At 55.3% G+C, this 20,420-nt stretch overlaps 8 protein-coding genes across 8 annotated transcripts; 2 read left to right on the top strand and 6 right to left on the bottom strand.

Annotated features, from left to right (window-relative positions):
• Positions 1-354: 354 nt before the first annotated feature.
• BCV69DRAFT_313623 (putative FRS1-phenylalanyl-tRNA synthetase, beta subunit, cytosolic) lies at positions 355-2,709 on the bottom strand. Its single transcript, XM_025495047.1, has 2 exons — positions 1,407-2,709; positions 355-1,332 (listed from the first exon to the last, which is right to left on the bottom strand). The coding sequence occupies exons 1-2, from the start codon at positions 2,631-2,633 to the stop codon at positions 499-501; spliced, it is 2,061 nt and encodes a 686-aa protein (XP_025346514.1). The 5' UTR covers positions 2,634-2,709; the 3' UTR covers positions 355-498.
• A 181-nt stretch (positions 2,710-2,890) lies between these two features.
• BCV69DRAFT_283988 (hypothetical protein) lies at positions 2,891-5,059 on the top strand. The gene is made up of 6 exons (XM_025492890.1): positions 2,891-2,994; positions 3,095-3,129; positions 3,215-3,557; positions 3,656-3,818; positions 3,903-4,261; positions 4,344-5,059. Exons 1-6 carry the CDS (start codon positions 2,977-2,979, stop codon positions 4,725-4,727), a joined length of 1,302 nt encoding a protein of 433 aa, XP_025346513.1. The 5' UTR covers positions 2,891-2,976; the 3' UTR covers positions 4,728-5,059.
• BCV69DRAFT_313621 (hypothetical protein) lies at positions 5,004-8,037 on the bottom strand (the record flags this gene model as incomplete). Its single annotated transcript, XM_025495046.1, has 3 exons — positions 7,805-8,037; positions 5,173-7,735; positions 5,004-5,098 (listed from the first exon to the last, which is right to left on the bottom strand). Exons 1-3 carry the CDS (start codon positions 7,937-7,939, stop codon positions 5,004-5,006), a joined length of 2,793 nt encoding a protein of 930 aa, XP_025346512.1. The 5' UTR covers positions 7,940-8,037.
• A 282-nt stretch (positions 8,038-8,319) lies between these two features.
• On the bottom strand, positions 8,320-11,921 carry BCV69DRAFT_283987 (hypothetical protein). The gene has a single exon (XM_025492889.1). It carries the CDS (start codon positions 11,807-11,809, stop codon positions 8,576-8,578), a length of 3,234 nt encoding a protein of 1,077 aa, XP_025346511.1. The 5' UTR covers positions 11,810-11,921; the 3' UTR covers positions 8,320-8,575.
• Positions 11,922-12,122: 201 nt separating this feature from the next.
• On the bottom strand, positions 12,123-13,413 carry BCV69DRAFT_283985 (hypothetical protein). Its single transcript, XM_025492888.1, has 4 exons — positions 13,153-13,413; positions 12,603-13,058; positions 12,447-12,504; positions 12,123-12,354 (listed from the first exon to the last, which is right to left on the bottom strand). The coding sequence occupies exons 1-4, from the start codon at positions 13,153-13,155 to the stop codon at positions 12,305-12,307; spliced, it is 567 nt and encodes a 188-aa protein (XP_025346510.1). The 5' UTR covers positions 13,156-13,413; the 3' UTR covers positions 12,123-12,304.
• A 115-nt stretch (positions 13,414-13,528) lies between these two features.
• BCV69DRAFT_283984 (hypothetical protein) lies at positions 13,529-15,702 on the bottom strand. The gene is made up of 4 exons (XM_025492887.1): positions 15,090-15,702; positions 14,838-14,975; positions 14,456-14,757; positions 13,529-14,339 (listed from the first exon to the last, which is right to left on the bottom strand). The coding sequence occupies exons 1-4, from the start codon at positions 15,500-15,502 to the stop codon at positions 13,720-13,722; spliced, it is 1,473 nt and encodes a 490-aa protein (XP_025346509.1). The 5' UTR covers positions 15,503-15,702; the 3' UTR covers positions 13,529-13,719.
• Positions 15,703-15,765: 63 nt separating this feature from the next.
• Positions 15,766-18,049, top strand: BCV69DRAFT_283983 (hypothetical protein). Its single transcript, XM_025492886.1, has 5 exons — positions 15,766-16,232; positions 16,313-16,922; positions 16,999-17,237; positions 17,332-17,406; positions 17,505-18,049. The coding sequence occupies exons 1-5, from the start codon at positions 15,895-15,897 to the stop codon at positions 17,785-17,787; spliced, it is 1,545 nt and encodes a 514-aa protein (XP_025346508.1). The 5' UTR covers positions 15,766-15,894; the 3' UTR covers positions 17,788-18,049.
• BCV69DRAFT_261426 (hypothetical protein) lies at positions 17,596-19,210 on the bottom strand. The gene is made up of 7 exons (XM_025490697.1): positions 19,186-19,210; positions 18,912-19,110; positions 18,608-18,832; positions 18,438-18,526; positions 18,350-18,354; positions 18,140-18,262; positions 17,596-18,033 (listed from the first exon to the last, which is right to left on the bottom strand). The coding sequence occupies exons 1-7, from the start codon at positions 19,201-19,203 to the stop codon at positions 17,982-17,984; spliced, it is 711 nt and encodes a 236-aa protein (XP_025346507.1). The 5' UTR covers positions 19,204-19,210; the 3' UTR covers positions 17,596-17,981.
• Between the last annotated feature and the right edge of the window lie 1,210 nt (positions 19,211-20,420).

The following is a 20,420-nucleotide window of genomic DNA, read 5'->3' as shown; positions in this document are numbered from 1 at the left end:
GATTCGAGAGGTGGTGTGAGCGACCGAGGCCACCAGGCTCACAGAGGCCACAAGCGGGGGTGGACAGACAGGTCAATGGCTGAGACAGAGCATGGAAGAGGCAGCAGTGGGAGAGGACAATCGAGGAAAAGCGCGATAGGAGAGCGATGAAGGGGTGACTATATGCGGCAAAAGAGGGATCAATGATGGTGATGGTGGTGGTGGTGTTGCTCTCCTGACTGATTTCCCCGCCTGTGGCCGCTCGCCCCTTCCGCCTTTGCCCCTCGCAATCAGGCGGCCCCTTACGCTCGCGTGGCGGCTTCCTCTCATCAATCAACCTCGGAACGGCAGACGCAGACGCAGACGAAGAGACGAGACAGCATCGACGACGAGGTGAAGGATGCATTGCTGCACATCTAAAAAGGTTGGTACACCTCACTATAGCATACACAGTTGAGTTGTCAGGGTAGGTCGCATGATGAAGGACTTTTTTACCACCTTGCTGCACCAGCAGCCCCTTCACAGGAAGACCTCCAGATCAAACTCCAGACTGACAGTCGGCCAATCCAGCTCGAACTTCTTCAGTACCTCCGGGTGGAGTACACCCAATTTGCCAATTGTCAGCACGCCACTGTTCTTGTCACTGTCGCCGCTCAGGGACAGTGCTTGAGCTAGCTTGCGACTGATGTGGTCGACAGTCTTGCCTATCGAGGAGGAAGCAGATGCAGACGAGTCCTTTCCTAGATGTTTCACGTCCTCCTTTTGAGCCACACCGCTCCCTTGTGCTTCTGCTGACACGCCCTGAGTGGGCAATGTCGCGGCGCTCTCGCCCTCCGAAACAGCAGCTGCCTGCAGAGTGGGCTCGGCTGAGGGACCTGTTGATGCTAGTGATGATCGGCCAGCTGTTGCTGAAGACCCTGGGCGGAACTTGATAACCGCTGCACGGCCAGGGAGGAAAGTGGGATCATCACTCTCTTCAATCCACCAGCCCTTGACATCCTTTGTCCTCTCGCCCCCGCTCAGGTACTTGGCATCCAAGACCTGCATGATCCGCCCGAGAAGTCCATGGACGACTTCGAATCGCGCCACCCTGTCGGTATAGGTAGCACAGACCCTCCTCTCGTTCCTCGAGCACCTTTCCAGGTCGTCTGCGTCCTTGAATCCCACGTCAGAAACTTCGAAGAGCCGCAGAGGCAGAGCGTGCTTTCGATTCTCCCGAATCGTCTTCAACAGACCAGGAAGCAGTGATGTCCGCACGAGCTGGTACTCGGCAGATTTGGGGTTAGCCAGCAGGATGGCTTCTGTTCCGGGATCCTTGTGGTTGAGGTAGGCGTAGGCTTCGTCATGCGAGCACTAGGGAGCAGTTATTGGAGGAAGGGTCAGTATTAGCAGGAAATAGCGAGCAAATATGAGTCGATTGTACTCACCAGGATCAAGCTCAATGCTTCAATCCAGCCTGCATATGCGATATCTCTCCTGACAAGATCGCTCAGCTTGTTGATAGGCAGAGGTGCGGCCACTGTGTTGGTCGAGGGGAATCTCCTTGGGAGATTGTCAAAACCGTATGCGACTGCTACGTCTTCCATCAAATCGCACTGATGCAGGACATCGGGTCGGGTAGAGGGGATAGACACCTCGAGAGTGTCTTGCGAGGCCGAAGAAACATTGGCCTGATGACCCATGCGCTGCAGCAGCTCGACACATCGCTGGGGCGAAAGGTCCAGACCGGTGCATCGGTTGATGTACTCGACGCTGGCCGTTGTCCGCCTTGCTTCTAGATTGGGGGTGATCTCGACTCGGCCGGAAGGGTAGATGACCTCGACTGGCTCCACGGTGTATTCCTCCCCACAGTATTGGCTGAACATGCTTACCAGCTCGGAAAGAGCGTGCTGACATCTGGTTGCGTCTGTTCCAGTCATGTCAATGAAGACATTCTTGGTCTTGAGTGTGATCTTGCTGTGTTCTGAGTTGATAATGGGGGGAAGGGAGCATACAGTCTTGTTGGCATCTAACACGACTGGGTAGACTGGCGAGTCCCTGATGATGGAGAGGTAGCGAGACAGATGACGGTCGGCCTCAAGGGTGGTCATCAGTGTAGGGCCGTCCATGACCTGACCAGGGCGATTTAGCGGGGCGAATTTGACCTCAGCTGGGGCGAGTCCTTCATAGTAGATGGGGGTGGAAATGGTGTCGAGATCGTGGGTACCCATGGAGACGAGTGTCCTCCTCCTCCCCAAGTTCTGATGCAGCTTGTCTTGCAAGTCGATGAAGGATGCATAGCTCTCTGGTGTGAAGGTGATGTTCCTGAGGACGGCGCCCAAAATGACTGGCCTAATGGAGTCTACCTTTGCGTCTACCTTGATCTGAATGATTTCCTTGGGCTGTGTGAGCTTGATCTGAGGCTGCTCTATCTGCCCAAGGAATACCCGTAATGCTCTCGAAATACCCTCGTGACAAAGGAGGTCGTATCTGTTGGCCGGAATGTCGATCTTGAGCTGTGGTCGTTCCCCGTTGCCCGCCTTTTGACATTCCTCGGTGGTGTCGTCGTCGAGCTCGATGCCGAACTGGAAGCAGAGCTCGTCGAACTCTTCTACGGTATAGGTCCTGCCGAGAGAGGCGAGGAACCTCTCCTTGTCTACTGCGACGGTAGGCATAGTCGGCGAGGGGGTCGTGTGATGGTGATGGTGATGGTGAGGGTGATGGTAGGATGATCGTGTTGCAAGTGACACTTGCGCTGCTGCAGAGGAAGGACTGCCTGCCTGCGCCTGCCTTTCCCCTAAAAGTTGGTCCGTGGAGACGAGCGCGGAGCCGAAAAAAGTCGGAAAGCGGAAAGAGGAGCAGATGGCTGTTGCACCTCGGAAGGCCCCCGGCTACCGCTACGCATATATACCACTGCTTCGCTGGTCGATGCTGCCAGACGAATCCTTGCACAAGATCTCGTCGAGACAGAGGTGGTAGAGTAGAGGGTGCAGCGCTGCCGCAGTCAGACACCGCAGCATGCCCTTTGGTCAGATTGTAGTGAGCATTGCAGAGGCGTGCTGGAGCAGCACCATGACATCCCATCGAAATATCGCCTCCACTCACCTCGTCTCTCTTTCCCTTGTGTGTCTCCTAGGTCGGCTCTCCTGGGTCTGGCAAGACGACGTACTGGTGAGGCAGGCAGCTAGACGACAGCATACGACTGTGAGAGTGACAGCTCACACCTCCGGGTATCTCATTCCCTCACCGACCCCAGCAATGGCGTGCAGCAATTCCTGGGTGCCCTCAAGCGGCCCAATGTACACATCGTCAATCTCGACTTTGCCAATTCTCACCTGCCGTATCCCTGCGCCATCGATGTGAACAGCCTCATTTCTGTACCAGATGTCATGGTGGAGCTCGACCTGGGACCCAATGGAGCCATGATGTACTGCATCGAATACCTAGAGGAGAACATCGACTGGCTCCTTACACGGCTTAAAGAGCTGGGAGAGGACGCATACGTCGTCTTCGATTTGCCTGGTCAAGTGGAGATCAGCACAAATCATCCCAGTCTGGGTAGGATCATCAGGACACTGGAGAAACAGGCAGACTTTCGGGTGAGATAGCATCGTCAAGATTGCGGCGAGTAATCTGTCTCTTGGGTGACGGGCGTGCTGATCCCTTTGGCTCCTGTACTTGTCTGTACTCTACTCAGCTCGTGGCTCTACACCTCCTCGACTCGTCACATATCTTGGACCCCTCTAGATACGTGTCTCTCTTGCTCCTCTCCCTCAGGGCGATGCTCAGCCTGGAACTGCCCCACATCAACGTCCTCACAAAGGTTGACTTGCTGGGACAGGCATCAGGCGGAGAGCTGCGTGAGTAGGCAGACGCAGCCCAGACTCCACATCCTTCACTTACGCTGATGGCCTTACCACCCTTCCCCCACGCTCGGTGAACAGCCTTCCCACTCGACTTCTACACCGACCCCTCCCCCGCCCAACTGGCCCCGTATTTGGAGTCTCACTCTACCTTTCTACATCGCGCCCGCTACTCCTCGCTCAATGAGAAGATTCTCGAAATCATAGACGACTTTTCCCTCGTCAGCTTCGAGACGCTCGCAGTCGAGGACAAGGAGAGCATGTGGAGATTGGTCAGGCTGGTAGACAAGGTCGGAGGATGGGTCTTTGTACACGCCGGAGAGATGGACTTGGCCGGTGGAGCCCGGGGTGAGGAGGACGACGACGATGATGGTGAAGAAGAGCAGATGCCCAGTCAGATGCGGGCTGCCCTTGAGGAACGGTATCTTGATGGCAACAAGGTGAGCACAAAGGTTACCATCTCCCCCTCTGGCGAAGCTTCGACTCACACTCTTATCCTCTTCATCTCTTATGCACACTCAGCCCTCCGGATCAGCCGCCTCTGCCCTCTCCCTCTTCACCACCCTCGACTCGGGCGCGCCCCTAGGCTGGGGATCAGCAGAAGACGTGCAGGAGCGATACGTCGACTCCTTCAAGGACTCTGGTAATGCTGCAGGCACAGGAGCTCGAGGGGGTGCTGCCCCTCGCATGACAGAGGAAGAGTTCGAGAAGCAGGAAGAAGAGAGAATTCATAGCGCTTGGAGGGAGTGGCGGCGCGAGGAGATTGAGAAGAAGAGGAAACAGCAGGAAGAAGGAAAGGGCGCGAAAGAGCAGAGTGGGCAGATGAAAAAGGGCGGCGAGCAAGATTCAAGAGGACTGCAGCGGGACGGGATGAACATCAAGGAGAGGCGGAAGAGGGAGACATGAACACTCAGAGCGTATATGACACTGTCACGAGCATTGATTGATGGATGATGTTGGGCGTTAATGATATGAGCACATGGAGAGCAATGAGAGTGTGAGGATATGAACATGCTGGAACGATGATGAAGGAGAGGAGACGAGCGCAAGGTGGGAACCGCGACTCCCCCTTGCTGCGATGCAATGGTATAGATGTCTCATAGGACACCTCTCGAGGTGCTTGGGCGGCTTTCTGACTACATCTTCGATGTCGCCGCGATGTCACCGCGCAACTCTCAGCTTCTAACGGAGCTTGCAGACGATTCCGCAAGCTCGGCTGGGTGAGGAGACGTAGCAGATCCAGAGGTCCTCGCCGTTTTGTCCGGAGGAGACCCGAGCTGATGATGTGAAGAATGAGAAGCAGCTTCCTTGCCACTGCTCCTGGTTGCTTGATGCGGTATATCACACCCACACTGAGTGCAAGTATGATCATGATGGTGGTTTCCTGTATTATGGCCGGAAACAGTGCCAGCCACCTTGCCCTCTCGCCTCTTCTTCTTGTCCTCTGCTTGTGCTTTGCACTTGACTGTTTTCTTGCGATGACGACAGGCTTTGAGCAACAGGGGTTTGGTGCCATAGAACAGGGCATACTCGCAGAAGAGGCAGATGTACTCGTCCGGGAAGAGCGCCGACGAAGTAAGGGATCTGCCTTGAGTAGAGGTGCCCTCTTGATGTGAGTCCATGTATGCACCACTTTGCTGAGCAGAAGCGGTGGCAGTGGGAGGCGATGTGGTCCAGCGAGCAGAATTGAGCTGATGGTGGATATTGTTCATGTTGGCCTTCTTGCGACGCGACATCCTCGGCGACGTCTTGGGCGGCTGAGGGGATGTTGTCGTTGATGGCGATGGAGCAGATGAAGCAGAGTGTTGATCGTGAAAGGGGAGGAAGACCTCAGAGGGCAAGGAGGGAGATGTGGGGGGACAAGGTTGAGTGGCCTTTGATTGAGAACAACCTGACATATCGCCGCGTTGCGCGCTACGCTGGCGCGTACCAGCAAACGTCGTGTCGCTCGTCATCGCGGGCGGCCCTGCCTTTGCCTTTGAGACGATTCGTTTGCCCTCGCGCTCCGGGTCAATGCTCCCTGCGCGGATGTCGCCATGGGGAGACGCATCTCGTGCCTTGTCGCCCCTCGCAGTAGGACTCGATAGATCGTCCCAAGGGCTGAATATGAAGTCCTTGGCACGGTTGCAATTCTCAGGTACCTTTTGTCCCATTCTTTGCAGAATGGCACTGCTGACAGTGCCTGCAGTGAATTTGGCACGTGGCCTGTCTTCTTCGGGCCATACCATCGGTGCTTTTGCTTTGATCATCACGCACTGCCTGTCAGCCACTCCTTTGTCCCAAGTGGCCCGCGTCTCTTGTGTGAGGCACGGTAGGTCAAGGTCTTCGGCAACGTCGTCGAAAGGCTTGGACAGCACAGCTTGAAGCTTGAGCCGAGCAGCCGCTAGCTCACGTGTCGTCGATGAATCGCATCGGAAGAGAAAGGGACCAGAGGGAGCTTCGCAAGTCTGTAGGGACCTTTCATAGCAAACTGACTTTGCTGCTGTCGACATTGACCTTGGGGGCGAAGTGTCTTGCTGTGACAGTCCGAGACCAGGAGGGGACCCAGATGGCACTTGAACAGGTGGCGGAACAGGTGCGGTACTGGAACTGTCATTTGCAGTGCCGCCACCTTGGAAGGCTGCCGCTGTCCTGGCGCGAAGATCTGCCAGAGTCAGCTTCTTTCCAGCTCCCCCAGCGCCTGAGTTCTTGCCTCCTTTAAGAGCCTGTACCCTCTTCTCCGCTCTGGACGTCCGTTCTCGGCGCTTCTTATCTGCCTCGGTAGCGGCAGCTTTCGCCGAGGCTGCCTCAATTGCCAGCTTCTCTTTTGTCAGTCGCTCCTCTTCCTCTTGCTCTGCCTCGAGTAGAGCTAAATCGGACCAGAATTCGTTCTGAGCTCTACGTATGCTGAGTCGCAGCTTGACCTCCGAGCGCAGCCGCCGCCGTCCGCGATGTGACCAAGACGAACCACGACGATGGTGGTCGCATCGTCCCTCATGTGTCGGCCAGTCTTGTTCGTGATCATCGTCTTGTGATGCACTGGTGGGGTAGATCTCGTCCACGAGCCTCGAGGCTCTGAAGGAGGCGGAGCTGACATCAGGGCGCTCAATGCCATCGTCATCGTGCTTGTCTGCAGACCCATCAGCTGGCCATGCCCCTGGCTCTGCAGCAAGTCTCGTTGGATGACCATCATCGTAGAGAGAGTCTGGTGCGTGCCCAGAGGAAGCTGTGACGTCGGGCATTCCGGACCCTCCGAAGTAATGAGGATCTTCCAAGGCGCTTCGTGAGCTCTTCCACTTCTTATGGTTGGCGGGAGGACTAACAGCGCTATGGAACTCGACTATCTCGTCGACCTCATCAACGGCAGATTTTCCCGACCTGTCGCCGTGCCTGGAAGAGTGTTGATGGCTCTTTGCCGCGGAAGAGAAGGATGGACGAGGGCTTCGCGTTGAGCTCCTCTCTTGCGCAAAAAGGCGAGCCTGTGCCTCCATGTCACTCAAGTGAGAGGTTCCGGCTTCTCCACTAGCGTTGAGGAGAGCCACTTCCTGAGAGACTCCTTGCCTTGGCCAGTACGGTAGAAGCATTCTCAAGTCTCTCTGCGAGACGGCTGCAGGAGAAGTCCTCCTTGCACTGAGGTAGTCGCCATGGCCTCGGGCGAAACGAAACAGCTCCTTCTCTCTAGAAGTTTCAGAGGTCTCTGAGAGTGGCCTGGGCATTCCTTGGTGGAGAGGTTGACACCTCGGCATGGAAACACTTGGGGGCGAAGACGGGGCCGGCGAGGTGGGGGCCGTCGTCTTGGTTTCCCATTCGGCTTCACGACCTCCTTCGCCTTCGTCTGCAAGGGAAGCGGCACCTCCACCACTATCACTACTATGGGATGACACCGTCCGGGCGGAATTGTTGCCAAAGGTGGCATGGTGAGTTGAAGGAAGCGGCTGCGAAAACGAACTTGGGTCAGCATGGCGAGGTAAGGTGGCGCTCATCTTCTTGAGCCACCAACATACCTTTAGCGGTCTCCCGATCTGACTCTCGTGTTCTTTCTCCGTCTCATAGGCTCTCTGGATTGCATCTCCATAGGAATCGAGGCGCAGAGTCTGGGCCAAGGCAGAGGGGAGAGAGTCGGGGCCCTCCTCGCCCATCTTCGGAACACAGGCTCTTCTTCGGCGGCCCTCGGCAGCGGCGGCGATGGCTGATCCGATATGAGGAGCTTGATGCCCGGGCTTGGCTGTTAGATAACAGATCTACTCGTCCATCATTGGGAAGAGGCAAATGTTAAAAGTCAAGTGTACAAGGAGGGAAGGAGGTCAAAGCGGGGGTGGAAGAATGACGAGAGCCCGGCCCGGAGAGGATAGAAAGTGGTCTAGGAGGCGCGTTTCGGATCGTGGCGCCAGAGGATGGCGGTGGTGGCTCTAATGGTAGAGCAGCGCAAGATGACGGTTTAGGTCTCCCTATGAGGCGAGAAGATGCTGGATAGATGATGCTGCGATTGCGGTAGGTGTGATTAGTACAGTACAAGAAGCCTCGCTTCGCCATTGCAATGCACCCCAGAATTTGGCCTCGACCCTTTCCGAAAATCATCGGATCGGAAGCACAAGAAAAGTAAAGCAGGGCACTCAAGCACACACCCACGCAGAACTGGTAGACGGTAGCTTGAGAGTTCTTGGCGTTTGAGAGGATACAGACTGATCTCGAACGAGAAGGCGAGGAAGGATACCGCAATCATTTCTGCTCTGCAAACCTCTGCGCCTACCGCTACAACTTGGCGACCTCCTTCCCTACCATGTCGTGTCAAAACGGCTCAACTGCTTGACCGCGTCTTCCACATCCTTCTGCGCCCTCTTCCTCTTAAAGAAGATCGGGCAGTCCTTGTTCGTGCAAATGACATCGCTAGCCAGCGAGCTCTGACATCGTTGGCAGCAAACCCAAAGGCGTGCGAATTCGACTTCAAACGCTGAGGCTTGGCTCAGCTTGCCATAGTAGATCTCGCTCAGCCGAGGCTTGCAATTCGGACACACCGCCGACATCGGATCCTTCAGCGGCGTTCGGCAGCCCAGACATTGCGCCGTCTTGACAGCAAACTTCATCAGCGAGCCTACGGATGACGAGGCCTGAACAACGGAGCGAGTATGATCTCCATTGAGCAAAGAGCTGGAGCGAGAACCCATGATCGGCTCAAAGATCCTCATCAGCGGCTTGCTCAGCTGATTCTCCAGATAGTACCTTGTGTCGATCGGAATGTTGTTCTCCAGTACGAACAGGGGGTCTTCGGACTTCTCGTAGGCGGCAGCTCCTTTAGCGCCCTTGATGATGACATAGGCCACTCGATCACCTAGGGCCGGTGCACTACCAGCATCTCTCTTGCGCATCCTCTCTGCCAATTCTACGTGAGCTTGTTTGCCCGCATAATCAGCTTTCGAAAGAGCTTTTGTAATGACAAGCTGCGACATGTCCACTTTGTTCTGCAGAAGATCTTGGATCACCCGCTTGACGTACTCTTCTGCACCCACCACGTCCCGGTCAATGAGCATCTTACGGAGACTCGTGTCAATGACACTCTGCACCAGACGGCAATTGTCTCGTCGGACAGTCTCAATACCCTTGGTGTCCATCTTGTCGTAGCGGTCAGGCCTGGTCCAGTACAGACCAGCATATCGTTTCTTGCTGATGAGCAGATACGGGTAGTAGACCTTCTCGAACTCGAGCTTGATGGGTTTGATGAAGGTCTTGCTGACCTCTCCAGCGGCCTCGGCTCCCAGATCCATACACCTCTTCAGGTCGCTGACACCGAACTTGACCATCACAGAGTCCGTATCTCCGTAAATGACCTCCGCGTCGTGCTCGTATCCATTGGCGATGGTGTAGCGCGCTTCCACGTGAGCCTTTGTAGATTCGATCATCTGTCGACCATAGGCTGTGACTGACATTGAGATCTCTAGACAGGGCAGCTTTCCGATGGTGGCTCCCGTGAAACCATATACGGAGTTGGCTGAGATTTTCAGAGCCAACTGACGACCATCAAGCACGGCTCTCTTGAAGGGATCCGTCTCCTTCTTCAAATCAGCTTTAGCTCTTTTACGGGCGCTGAGCAAGTCCTCGAGAACGGTCGGCAGCAGACCTTTGCGCTTCTCAGCCTTGACAAAGTAGTTGTTGTTGGGCGTGAGGACGTAGTCTACGTCCTTCTTGAGCCCGAGTCTATCGATTGTGGTCTTTTGCAGCAACGTGGTGTAGCAGAGATTGTGAGCCATCATGATCGAAGGATACAGAGAGGCGAAATCCAGCGTCGCCACGGGCTTGTCATAGTAGCCAGCCTGAGGCTCCAGCACCGTGGCTCCTTCGTAAGCCTCGTCTGAACCTTCACTCTTCATGGACGGTACCAGATAGCCGTCCTCCATCGCCTTGCGGAAGAGCTGGGAGATGACCTTGATCTGCTGCCCGCGTGAGAGCAGGTAGTTGAACGGGACGCCCGTGACCCTAGCCATCTCTACGTAGTTGATGAAGCACATAAGCTTGTCCATCAAGCGTTGGGGAAGGTAGGCATCTTTGAGACAATACACAGCCAGTCTCCTTCGCGACTCGGGTCCACCGTTCTGGAGCTCAGTGATCAGCGAGTGATGCACATCCTCCTTCTGTTCCCCAAGGAACTCGAAAGAGACGCTATTGAGTGAGTAGCTTCGCAATTTGTGATCTCGTTGCATCACTTGCAGCATATCGAGCTGCAGTCGGCCTTGCAATTCGGTGTTCTTGGAGTCACGGGTACCGTACGCCTTCGAAGAGAAGTGGGTATCTTTTGCCTCTGTTCGAGTGCCTCTTTCTCTGCCCAGATAGGGGAATTTGGCACTCTTCAGCGTCTTGGCTCTGTCGAGGAGGTAAGGGAAATCGAAGTTGGCGATATTGTAGCCCACGACTACGTCTGGATCGATGGTCCTCACGAAGTCTGCCCAAGACTCTAGCATCTTGGTTTCCGAATCGAAGGACTGCACATGGGAGCCGACGATGGTGGCACAGGTGTTGAGTGTGAAGATGGTCCTGACAAAGGGCGTTGATTCTCCTTGTCTGGTCACCATGCACCCAATCTGAATGACTGGATCAATTGTGGCATCGGGAAAGATACCTTTCCTGCCAGCACATTCAATGTCGAATGACAGGATTCGAAGAGGAGCTACATCTGACCATTCGCCTTCAGGCGCGTGGGAGATGATCGCCTCTGCGGGGCAATCTGCCTCGATTTGACAAAGGGAAAGCTTGCGTGAGTCCTCTCGAAGATGATATTGATTTGCCTTGAGCGTCAGCCAGTTCATCCCAACAATCTTGTGATCGATCATGAATCGCAGAGTGTAGGCGATGTTCTCGTACGTCAAGACGCTGTCTCCTGCGCTCATCATGTCCCGGAAGGAGACCTCGCCTCGCTCCATGGACCCCCTGATCCTCTGCAGTGCCCTAATCTCCCCACATGTGATCTTGACAAAGGCAACGTCTTCATCGCCCCTGTACTCCATGAGTGACTTGCGAGCTACCATCTCGGTGGCTTCTACTGCCCTCGCGGCGTTGGCAGAGGACGATCCGAAGAGGGAATTGAGATGGTTGGTAAAATCGGTGCAGTCAGCTGGGCGAAAGCCGCGAGGGGCAGCAATGAAGAAGTATGGCAGGAAGGAGTTGACATGGACCAGTACAGAGTGACCTTCTTTGGTGACACCGTAGATGCGAACAGTGGGCGCTGAGCCAGGGAATTGGTGCTCCTCGCAATCGATTTGCTGGAAGGTGATCTCATCTTCCTCCGGGATGATGGGCTCCAGGACTGGTCGCGGCCACTTGCTTTCCTCGTCGACGACTGCTCCTGCCACGGCATCAGCCTCTTCCTTGAGCTTCTTGAGTGTGTCGGCGAAGGAGGACGGTGGTGCCTCGTCATGCCCTGGCACTTTGCGTTTCCTCATGGGCGTAGCCATCGTCTTCGGCAGAGGGTTGAGGTCCGACGAGCTAGACGATGACGCGACGTCAATGGACGGCGCCATCTTGGGAGCAATCGATTGCAGAGGAGACGTGTGACTGCGTGGTGGGAGAGTATGCTGAGCAGGAGCAGATGCAGAAGATGATGATGGTGGTGGTGGTGATGGTCAAGGTGTTGGTCCTTGCCTGACGCAGAGGAGCCGCCGCCGCCCAGGCTGACACGCCGCACTTCGGCCAATTTGTTCTCGCGGGGCGCGACGCGTGCGCTGCTGCCTGCGCCTCTGTACATGGCTATGCGGCAGCTGACCTTGCTCCGCAAGATCGCCTCATAGGGGGGGCTCATTGGAGACGGACAGCGAGCAGCAAGTCAATACAAAGGAACACAAAGCACAGACAATTGATTGGGCTGCTCAGTGGTACTGGTCTGACAGCAAATGTCATGGTATGAGAAGTACAAGGGCCTGTTAAGATCCTGATCCTGATCGCCGGGTATCGTCGGTCTCCTTTGTACAGTCGGCGTCAACGAACTATATAGACTGTAATGAGCGCTCTTCTTGCAATCATGGTGTGATGGACGGATCCTGCAATACCACTAGAAGATACTTTTCGCCTGTCGTACAGAGCAAGAATCGGGTGGAGCAGATGGTCAGAACACGCGTTCCACCCCTGTCCTGACGGCTGGCGAGCCCATATAGGACTCACTTGGCGAGATCATCATCTCGTACTGCTTCGTCCTGATCCTGAGGAAGCTCAACTCATCCTGCGCGGCGAGAAGAGAGGCAAAGGCATCGCCGACCAGAGCAACACGCCGTCAGCTGCTTGCGGTTCAGTGAGCGTGGGACCTTCTCCGGTACTCACACCCTCGTCTACTTCTCCCACGCTCGCACCCAAGCCCTCTACGGCGCTTTTGACCATTCGCACCACCCGCCTCAGTCTCTCGCTTCGATCGTGAGCACCAGGTCCACTGGGCTCAAAGTCTCTTCCTCCAGCACGGATGATCAATGCATCTGGCCGCGTCAGGACCAAGCACCCCGTCACATTCTTGTGGGCTGTGAGCTTGGACAGAGTAGCTTCCACCTCTGGGGGAGGAGCCGTCACCTGGTTGGGGGCGGAAGAGGAGGAAGGGGAGGCCATTGAGGCTGCTGTAGTAGCATTAGAGTGAACAGATGGAGCATCGGAAGAGGGTCCCGCAGAGACGGAGCCGAGCGAGGCCGCTGGGGGCATCGGTGAGCCCCGAGGTGGGGGAGAGGTAGAGAGGTCGTTGGGCTTGTCGAGGATGGCCGACTCATCCATGTGAGCGTGCTTTGTCGTCGTCTGAGACCACGAAAGAGGCGGAGAGAGCGGCAGAAGTTCAGACGATCTGATTGCACATGACTATCCTGGCACGTCTCCGGTGATGAGCACTTACCATGGCTGTTGGATGGACTGGGCGAGCACTAGATCAAGGTGCCTCACCTCGTCTTCTGGCGTAGCTGGTGGCAGTGCTTGATGCCTCTGTGAATGCTCTCTTTCTTCCTACGTGGCTTGCCGTGCTGCGTATGAACGAAGAGGCACAGGTACCGGCGGCTTGGCAATGGAGCGTAGCCTTTATCGGATGAAGAGATTGTAGTAAGGTGATGGGCCTTGCAAGCGGCAAAGAGTCTATCTGCAAAGATACGAGGTGCGAATCACATGCCTCACCGCACGATGGTCCATTGCCGTTCTAATCTCGGCGTGGGCTCCAAGCTCCGCTCGCGTGCATGGACTCAGGGCGGAAAGAGGCAGCGTCATTGGTACAGACGATCTGGGTGTCATCCCCAAAGACAGGGAAGCTTGGCTTACATTCAAGCGACAGAGGGATGGTCTAAAGTACACACTTGTCAGAGATACGAAGGGACATGAAGAGGCGCATCTGCGCCAAAGGACGAGCGCCGGGGGTACAAGGCGTGCGCCGACTACCAGCGCAGATCGACGCAGGGACGTTGCTGCCGCCAGTCTAGACGGCACCTCTACCGTCCTTCCCGCCAGCCTGTCCCACTTTCTCCAGCTGACCATGCCGCACTCGGTTGATGATCTCTCTACGTTCGCGGCTTGCCTCGTTCATCGCCTTGCCCTTCCGGCGAATAGTGATGACCATGATTCCTGCCATCGAGAAGAACATCCAGCCGAGGCATACTCCAAAGTCCTGACCCAGATGATTCTTTGTCCCGAAGATGAGGGACTTGGACGCGTCCACGTTGTTCCAGACCGGAAGCACAAAGCCGTACGACCAGAAGTGGTCGATATCCGCCAAGTCAAGGAAGACTGGACTCACGTTGAATATGACCCATACCAGAAGGAAGAAGGGGAAGATTAGAGGCCCAAAGGCCAACAGGACGAACTCCATGGTGTAGCCCAGTCCCATCTGTGTGACCCAGTTCAGCATCCAGTAGATGAAGAAGCCGACGCGTCCATAGTAGCGATTGAAGGTCACCTTGAATGCCAAGGACACCAGGCTATACATCAACGAAATCCAGAAGTAACCAGCCATGGGCACCATGATCCTCATCAGGACCTCGGAAGCAACAGTGAGCTTGGGATGCAGCCCGTCGAAGGTGTTTTTGAAGAACAGACCAACTGCGAAGAATAACATGACGCGAGAAGTAAAGCAGAATGGGCAATTGTCAGTCAGATGCCCTGCCCATACGTGCATAGCCTTCCATGAAAGAGGGTCTTGCACAACGCCTACTCACTGAAGAAGGTGAAGATGATCAGATAGATGGCGCCGGCAGTAGTACACGCAGTAGCTGCGAATTGGTCAAAGGGATGCAGGTTGTAGGTAGAGTACCAAAATGGCGAGTTGATGGGGATAGCCGACGTCGTCGTCGCTGCGCCCAGCGCAGGCACCGTAGCTCCACCATTGGGACAGAGACCGGTGAAGTCGAAGCCTCCTGCCGCCGCGGCAGCGGTGCCGAGAGTCCGAGCTGTGAGCTGCTGAGTAGCTTGACCTATTGCCGCAGACAGAAGGCGGGTGGTATGGAAGGAGACATATTGGCTGTGTTTGTGATGATACAATGGATGGTCAGCAATCGTCTTCTCGATACAAAAACTTCTTGACGTCAATATGACACTCACTCCTCGGTATAGAAATTACGCGCCTGTTCGTAATAGAAGGCCATTGCGCCTTGAGGCTCATAGTCTGTCAGCCCTTGCTCGTACGCTGCAATTGCCGCGGAAGTCGCGTTAGCACGGATCAGAACAACACCAAACACACTGTAGGAGACGATCGGATATGGCGGACAGTCAGCGAGAGCATCTCGAGTCACATCTGACCCTCCGTGCCACTAAGAGCGGAAGGAGGTCAGGACGGCCGGGAGTGATACTCACTCTTGATTGTTGACGAGGTCTCGGGCGTACTGATCGGGATCGATACCCCTTGTGCTGACATTGGCAGGCGCGCCGGTTGCTGCCAGGCTGAATCGTTCGAGGTTCTCCTCAATCTGCCATCCGAGGTGGTAATGTGGATTGGCTGCGATATTCTGCTGACTCGCCTGAATCACGGCAGGTCCCAAAACAGCACCACCGCCGTTGCCATACGCCTGACTATCGAGATCGATCAGACGGACCGTTAGGCGGTAAGCGTTTTCCTCCTGTCGAAAGTAGGAGCCCCAATAGACTGCATTGAGACCAAGGGACAGGACCGTGATGGCTGCAAAAGCGATGCAGAAGAATTTAAGGTGGGTTTTGCGGGCCTGTGCCAGTGCCGGGTCTGAATACGACAGATACTGTGAGCTAGCCATGATGACCAGCCTGATGTGACACGACTCGAAGTTGTTGTAGAGGACAAGAGGAGCGTGAAGTGACCGATGGAAAGGTCATCATCGCTAGCCCTTGAGAATTCGGGTGAGTAGAGACTAAGTCCGTTGGTTGGCCCGCCGCTCCCCTTCCACCGGCACGGGCCCAGCCGCTCGCCGACGTCATCCGCGGCGGCATTTGGACCCTGGCTGGGGAAATTTTACCAAATCGCCGGAATGGGACTTCGGCCGTAATTTCCCCGGCGGCCGGCCTCACGACGACTGCTGGGGGGGCGAGAGAGGAAACGCATCCCCCCTCGTCTCCACAGCACCTCGTTGACCTTGTACGCACGCTTTGGACAGTCGTATCCACACTCGCAACCGTATACTCCTTCGCCATGGCTAGCGCGGCCACCACGTCTTCCCCCTCCCATACTTCGACGGACAGCGATCACAACACTGCGCCCGTGCACGCCGAGGTGCAGCGAGACCATTCGGATGTTGGTGCAGCCGCTCCCTTGAGCCAAGGAGGTGGGCCGCAGAAGTCAACACCTTACAATGGCAAAGAAGAGGCGTCGTCTTCCAGCAATGCAGAGGGTGACGCTCGGAACGATCTTCCCATTATTCCCGAGGAACAACGATACTTTTCCATCTTCGACAAGCAGATCGCATCCGAACGGAAAGCTTTCCTGAAGCCACTCCTCTTCTTCTTTGCGCTGACGACGATCATCCTATGGTGAGTGAGGCGTCTTTCTTGAAGGTGGCAGAGCGATTCAGTCGCTGATGCGAGCCATTGGGCTTAACCCTGTCCTCTAGGTGTGTCTTGCCAATCTTCTGGGGATCGACGCTGCTTCAAGAGTATTACTTTCCGCGTCTGCACATTGACGTCGTCGACTTCGATTCGATTGCCTCGGGATCCTCAGCACTCGTCGGCCCACGAGTTTCGGCCATCCTGGCTTCCATTACCGCGGCGTCTGGGCCTCACCTGACGTATGAAATCGTCGACCCCACGACTAAGTACCCCGGCGGATACGAGCAGGTCATGGAGGCTGTCAGACACTCGGGTCCCTGGGGAGCAGTCGTAATCTTTGGCAACGCTACCACTGCCTGGACGGACGCCGTACAAAACGGCGTCACCACTTACGACCCGACCGGCTCGGTCGGAATCTACTTTGCCGGTGCTCGCTTCTACCAAATCGTCTTGCTCTTCCTGTCTTCGCTGCTCTCTGAAAATGTCCACGACGGCGTCTACGCTGCTTCACAGGCTGCCACTGCCCAGTTCTTGTGTGGCAACACCAACGCAGCGGCAGTGACCACCGCTGCACCAGCTGCCCTAGGTACGGCTTTTAGTTTCTTTCAGTACGACGTCAGTCCCATTACTGCGTGGGCTAGTGCCGCACCCATGGAGGCTGGACTCATCTACGTGGTGAGTACGCTACAACGGACCGTTGCGAGGGTGAAGTATCCTACCGCTCACTTGCATTTCTTTGTCCCCGCCGCAGACGATTTTCACGTTCCACTTTGCGCTGGTGACCTTCTTTGGCCGAATGTTCTCGGGGCTCAACAATCGACTGAAGCTCTTGTCTCTCATCAAGCTGAGACTGCTCGCTGTGACTGTTATGTACTTCTTCCTATCGCTGTGGTACACATGCCTCAACGCAGCCTTCCAGGAGCCTCTCTACGACCACGTAGGCCGAGCTGGATTCGTCGTCTTTTGGGCGCTCAACTTTGTCACTTTGTTGTGAGTAATTTTCTCAGTGCAGTACAGGCGAAAAATTCGACACTGACGTCGACTCACTGCTTTCATCGCTCCGTCCGTAATGCCCCTCCTTCAGTGCTCTTGGGCTCGCTATGGAGTCTATGATCTCCTTGGTAACCATCAAGTTCTTCCCCTTCTTTTTGATCTTCTGGTGAGTTCTCAAGAGGTGTAGCGCAATGGATGGGACACAACGATCGGACTCGCGCTAACGTATTGGTGGCCATCTTCACACCCCTCCTTTGCAAACAGGATCATCACCAATCTCACGGCATCCTTCCTACCGATAGACATCATGCAGCCATTCTACCGCTGGGGCTATGCATTCCCGTTCTACCAGAATGTGCAGGCCACCAAGATCATTCTCTACGGTATTCTGCCCAATCACTTCCTAGGCCAATACTTTGGTGTGCTCTTTGCATGGTCAGGAGTCAACCTCGTCTTCTTGCCGTTCTGCATGTGGGTGGAGAGAAGGAGATTCGAAAAAGGCAAGGAGAAGGAAAGGAGGGAAAAGGAAGGGCAGAAAGGAGAATAGCGAGTCGACATTGTCCGACTCATATGTATAATGCATTTCCACACCAAGTACACTTCAATTGCTTCCGGCGGAATCTCTTCCTTGGCCGACACTGGGAGAGGAAGAGCGGGCCAAGAAGGCGCTGAGCGTCCTACACTGCCTGAGACTTCTCCTCGACCCCTTCGACCCGCAAGGGTCATCACCATCCCCGCCTATCAGGCATAATCGTAGGGTCCTCCTTTTTCGAGCGCTCGCTTGTATGCAGGTCTACATGGAACGCAGAGAGTCAGCGAATTGTGGATCAGCGGGTGTCCCGCAGGCTCATCGAGGTCTTGCAGTGGCCAGCTGATATTCGCTCAGCAGCTTGACTCACCTCGCGTGCACCTTCTCGATCCATTCCTTGACGACTCGTCCATCCCCTTCGAAACTGAATGAGGCAGGCATGCGGCCACCGTACACGGCTGCTTCGACGGGGAACAACATTTGAAAGTCGGCGCTGCAAGACGTAGAGGAGCGCACGAAGTGGAGAGTGGTCAGGAACGGTCCGCAATCATGGCGAATCCACATTGGTGGCTGCACTTACAGAGTCTAGACAACAACCAAGTGGGTGAGAAAGAACGTTGTCAGCGATCGTTGAGCCCTTTTCGTGCATTGATGTACACCTTGCTCACTGGATTGCCTTCTGCGTCCCCGCCTGCGAACCATTGACCGCCCTTTGCCTTCAATTCCCCCGATGCGAAGCTCAAGAGTTTAGCAAGCTCTGTGAGAAGTGGTGTCATGACCTGCGTCAGCAATCAGCAGGCACTGCGCGCGAGCTACCATAGTCCTCTTGCGCACTCACCTGGATCAACGAACCCAGTGATCACACCATTGCAAATAGCAGAGACTAGCGGACGGACCAAGAAGGGCGACTGTGTAGGAACAATGGTGAATACCAGCTTCATGACTGCTGCCGGCATGAACGAAGCCTCAGCGAATTGCGACCAGTAGGAGTCGTCAATCCATCCCTCCTTCAACGAAGAACGATAGGCCTCTGGGGAAGGTGCATATCGTTTGATGATGTATTCTAGAAGTGAGGTAGGGTCAAAGAGATAGGCCGGCCGTGAGAGAATGGTTCGCTTAACATTCCCTTTCCCATCACTCACCACAGATGGTGCCACTCTCAGCGATGACCCTGCCTTCCTCTGTAGTAATCAAGGGGCTCTTGCCAAGCGGGTGAACATCTCGCAAAGACTTTGGGGCTCGCCTATCGGGTCCGCGCTTGTAGTGTTTGATCTCGTAGTTGACATTGAGCTCCTCCAGAAGCCACAGAATGCGCTGGGATCGCGAATTGTTGAGGTGGTGCTGTGAGACAAGCGCACCACGTCAGCTCTCTCTGAAAGCGCAAGAGTTGTCATTGCCGCTGTCACTGTTACTCACTACGATCAGTGGTGCCATGGTGAGAGCTCTTATTGGAATCTGTGGAATGAAGTCGGTAGCGCAACAGAAAAGACCGGCAAGCGCGGGGCTCGACACTTCCCGGCACACCGGGTGGAGGAACGCCTGCCTCTGTGCCGGACCCCGAGCTCCGCCCAAGGGCCAAGCGAGCTTCTCTGCAGCTGAAGTGAGTTCTGATTGTCCTGCGCAACGCTCGCCTAGTGACGCTCATCATCGATGGCAGTGCATGCCTCGCTCATCACAGGCATCGTAGAAAGATGCAAGATGTCAGGTGTCGCCCTACTTTGCAAGCACTGCAACCAACGCTCGAAACGCTTCAGAGCCAGGCAGTTGCTAGCCCAGTCTATGACGTCCATGGGAGCTCTGCTTCGACTTTGATGGTCTCCACACACCATTATTGCAGCTGATTTGAGACCGAAACGCAACGTCTTGCCAGTGCCGAGGATCCGGAGAGAGCGTCAAGACAGGTCGGCAACTCTACTCACGCAAAGTGGTCTGGTCGACCGCTTATCGTGGCTCGTCAGCAAAGGTAGCCCACAATACTACACTCATCTCTCCAGCCAGGTCCTAGCCCTTGACGCCAGCGTCGTATGTCCTGTTGCAACATGGCATCAATAGCGTCGACTGGCTCAAAAGGTAGCAAGACCCGATACAGGGATGACTCTTCAGCTGTTCGCCTTGCTCATTATGCTACTGCTTAGCTTTTGCGCCGTTCGACGATTGCTGTAGGGACGTAGTCGGTCGTGCACATGATGTCTAACCAACGGCTCAGTCAAAATGGAACATCTTCTTGTACTGAGCGCTTGGCGAGGGCTCTGCAAGTAGCCACACCGCACTGGCCATTTGCATCGACAGTTGACGATCGAGCGTGCGAGGGGCAGGATGAACAGCGACGAGGGGATGCATCACTCAGTAGCATCTGATATATTCAACATTGACCGGCTTGGCTTTGTTCTTCAGAGGACAGCGAGAGAATGTCTGGAACGGCTCAGTAGTATTGGCAGCTATAGTTCTAGTGCGAGGGTGTGGAACGGCATAGTAGTATTGGCAGCTATAGTTCTAGTGCGAGGGTGTGGAAGGGCAGAGTCGTTGTAGTGGTGGTGGTGTTTGTGCGAGGGTGTGGAAGGGCAGAGTCGTCGTAGTGGTGGTGGTGTTTGTGCGAGGGTGTGGAAGGGCAGAGTCGTCGTAGTGGTGGTGGTGTTTGTGCGAGGGTGTGG

The sequence above is a fragment of the Pseudomicrostroma glucosiphilum genome (assembly GCF_003144135.1).
Source record: "Pseudomicrostroma glucosiphilum strain MCA 4718 unplaced genomic scaffold BCV69scaffold_11, whole genome shotgun sequence".
NCBI lineage: Eukaryota > Fungi > Basidiomycota > Exobasidiomycetes > Microstromatales > Microstromataceae > Microstroma > Microstroma glucosiphilum.
The sequence above is the reverse complement of the archived record's forward strand: the minus strand, read 5'-3'. Positions and strand labels throughout refer to the sequence as shown.

Coding starts and splice junctions, on each gene's coding strand:
- BCV69DRAFT_283984 (XM_025492887.1), bottom strand. CDS start 15,502: ATGGCTAGCTCACAGTATCTGTCGTATTCAGACCCGGCACTGGCACAG. Junction 14,758..14,837: donor CGTAATTTCTATACCGAGGA/GTGAGTGTCATA, acceptor TCACAAACACAG/CCAATATGTCTCCTTCCATA. Junction 14,340..14,455: donor GATCATCTTCACCTTCTTCA/GTGAGTAGGCGT, acceptor TATTCTTCGCAG/TTGGTCTGTTCTTCAAAAAC.
- BCV69DRAFT_283985 (XM_025492888.1), bottom strand. Junction 12,505..12,602: donor TGGGAGAAGTAGACGAGGGT/GTGAGTACCGGA, acceptor CTCGCCGCGCAG/GATGAGTTGAGCTTCCTCAG. Junction 12,355..12,446: donor CGAGATGATGATCTCGCCAA/GTGAGTCCTATA, acceptor TCTGTACGACAG/GCGAAAAGTATCTTCTAGTG.
- BCV69DRAFT_313623 (XM_025495047.1), bottom strand. CDS start 2,633: ATGCCTACCGTCGCAGTAGACAAGGAGAGGTTCCTCGCCTCTCTCGGC. Junction 1,333..1,406: donor AAGCATTGAGCTTGATCCTG/GTGAGTACAATC, acceptor ACTGCTCCCTAG/TGCTCGCATGACGAAGCCTA.
- BCV69DRAFT_283988 (XM_025492890.1), top strand. Junction 3,130..3,214: donor TCTGGCAAGACGACGTACTG/GTGAGGCAGGCA, acceptor CACCGACCCCAG/CAATGGCGTGCAGCAATTCC. Junction 3,558..3,655: donor AGAAACAGGCAGACTTTCGG/GTGAGATAGCAT, acceptor TACTCTACTCAG/CTCGTGGCTCTACACCTCCT.
- BCV69DRAFT_283987 (XM_025492889.1), bottom strand. CDS start 11,809: ATGGCGCCGTCCATTGACGTCGCGTCATCGTCTAGCTCGTCGGACCTC.
- BCV69DRAFT_261426 (XM_025490697.1), bottom strand. Junction 18,527..18,607: donor CACTGGGTTCGTTGATCCAG/GTGAGTGCGCAA, acceptor CACTTCTCACAG/AGCTTGCTAAACTCTTGAGC. Junction 18,034..18,139: donor ATCGAGAAGGTGCACGCGAG/GTGAGTCAAGCT, acceptor CGTTCCATGTAG/ACCTGCATACAAGCGAGCGC.
- BCV69DRAFT_283983 (XM_025492886.1), top strand. CDS start 15,895: ATGGCTAGCGCGGCCACCACGTCTTCCCCCTCCCATACTTCGACGGAC. Junction 16,923..16,998: donor AGGCTGGACTCATCTACGTG/GTGAGTACGCTA, acceptor TCCCCGCCGCAG/ACGATTTTCACGTTCCACTT. Junction 17,407..17,504: donor CCCTTCTTTTTGATCTTCTG/GTGAGTTCTCAA, acceptor CTTTGCAAACAG/GATCATCACCAATCTCACGG.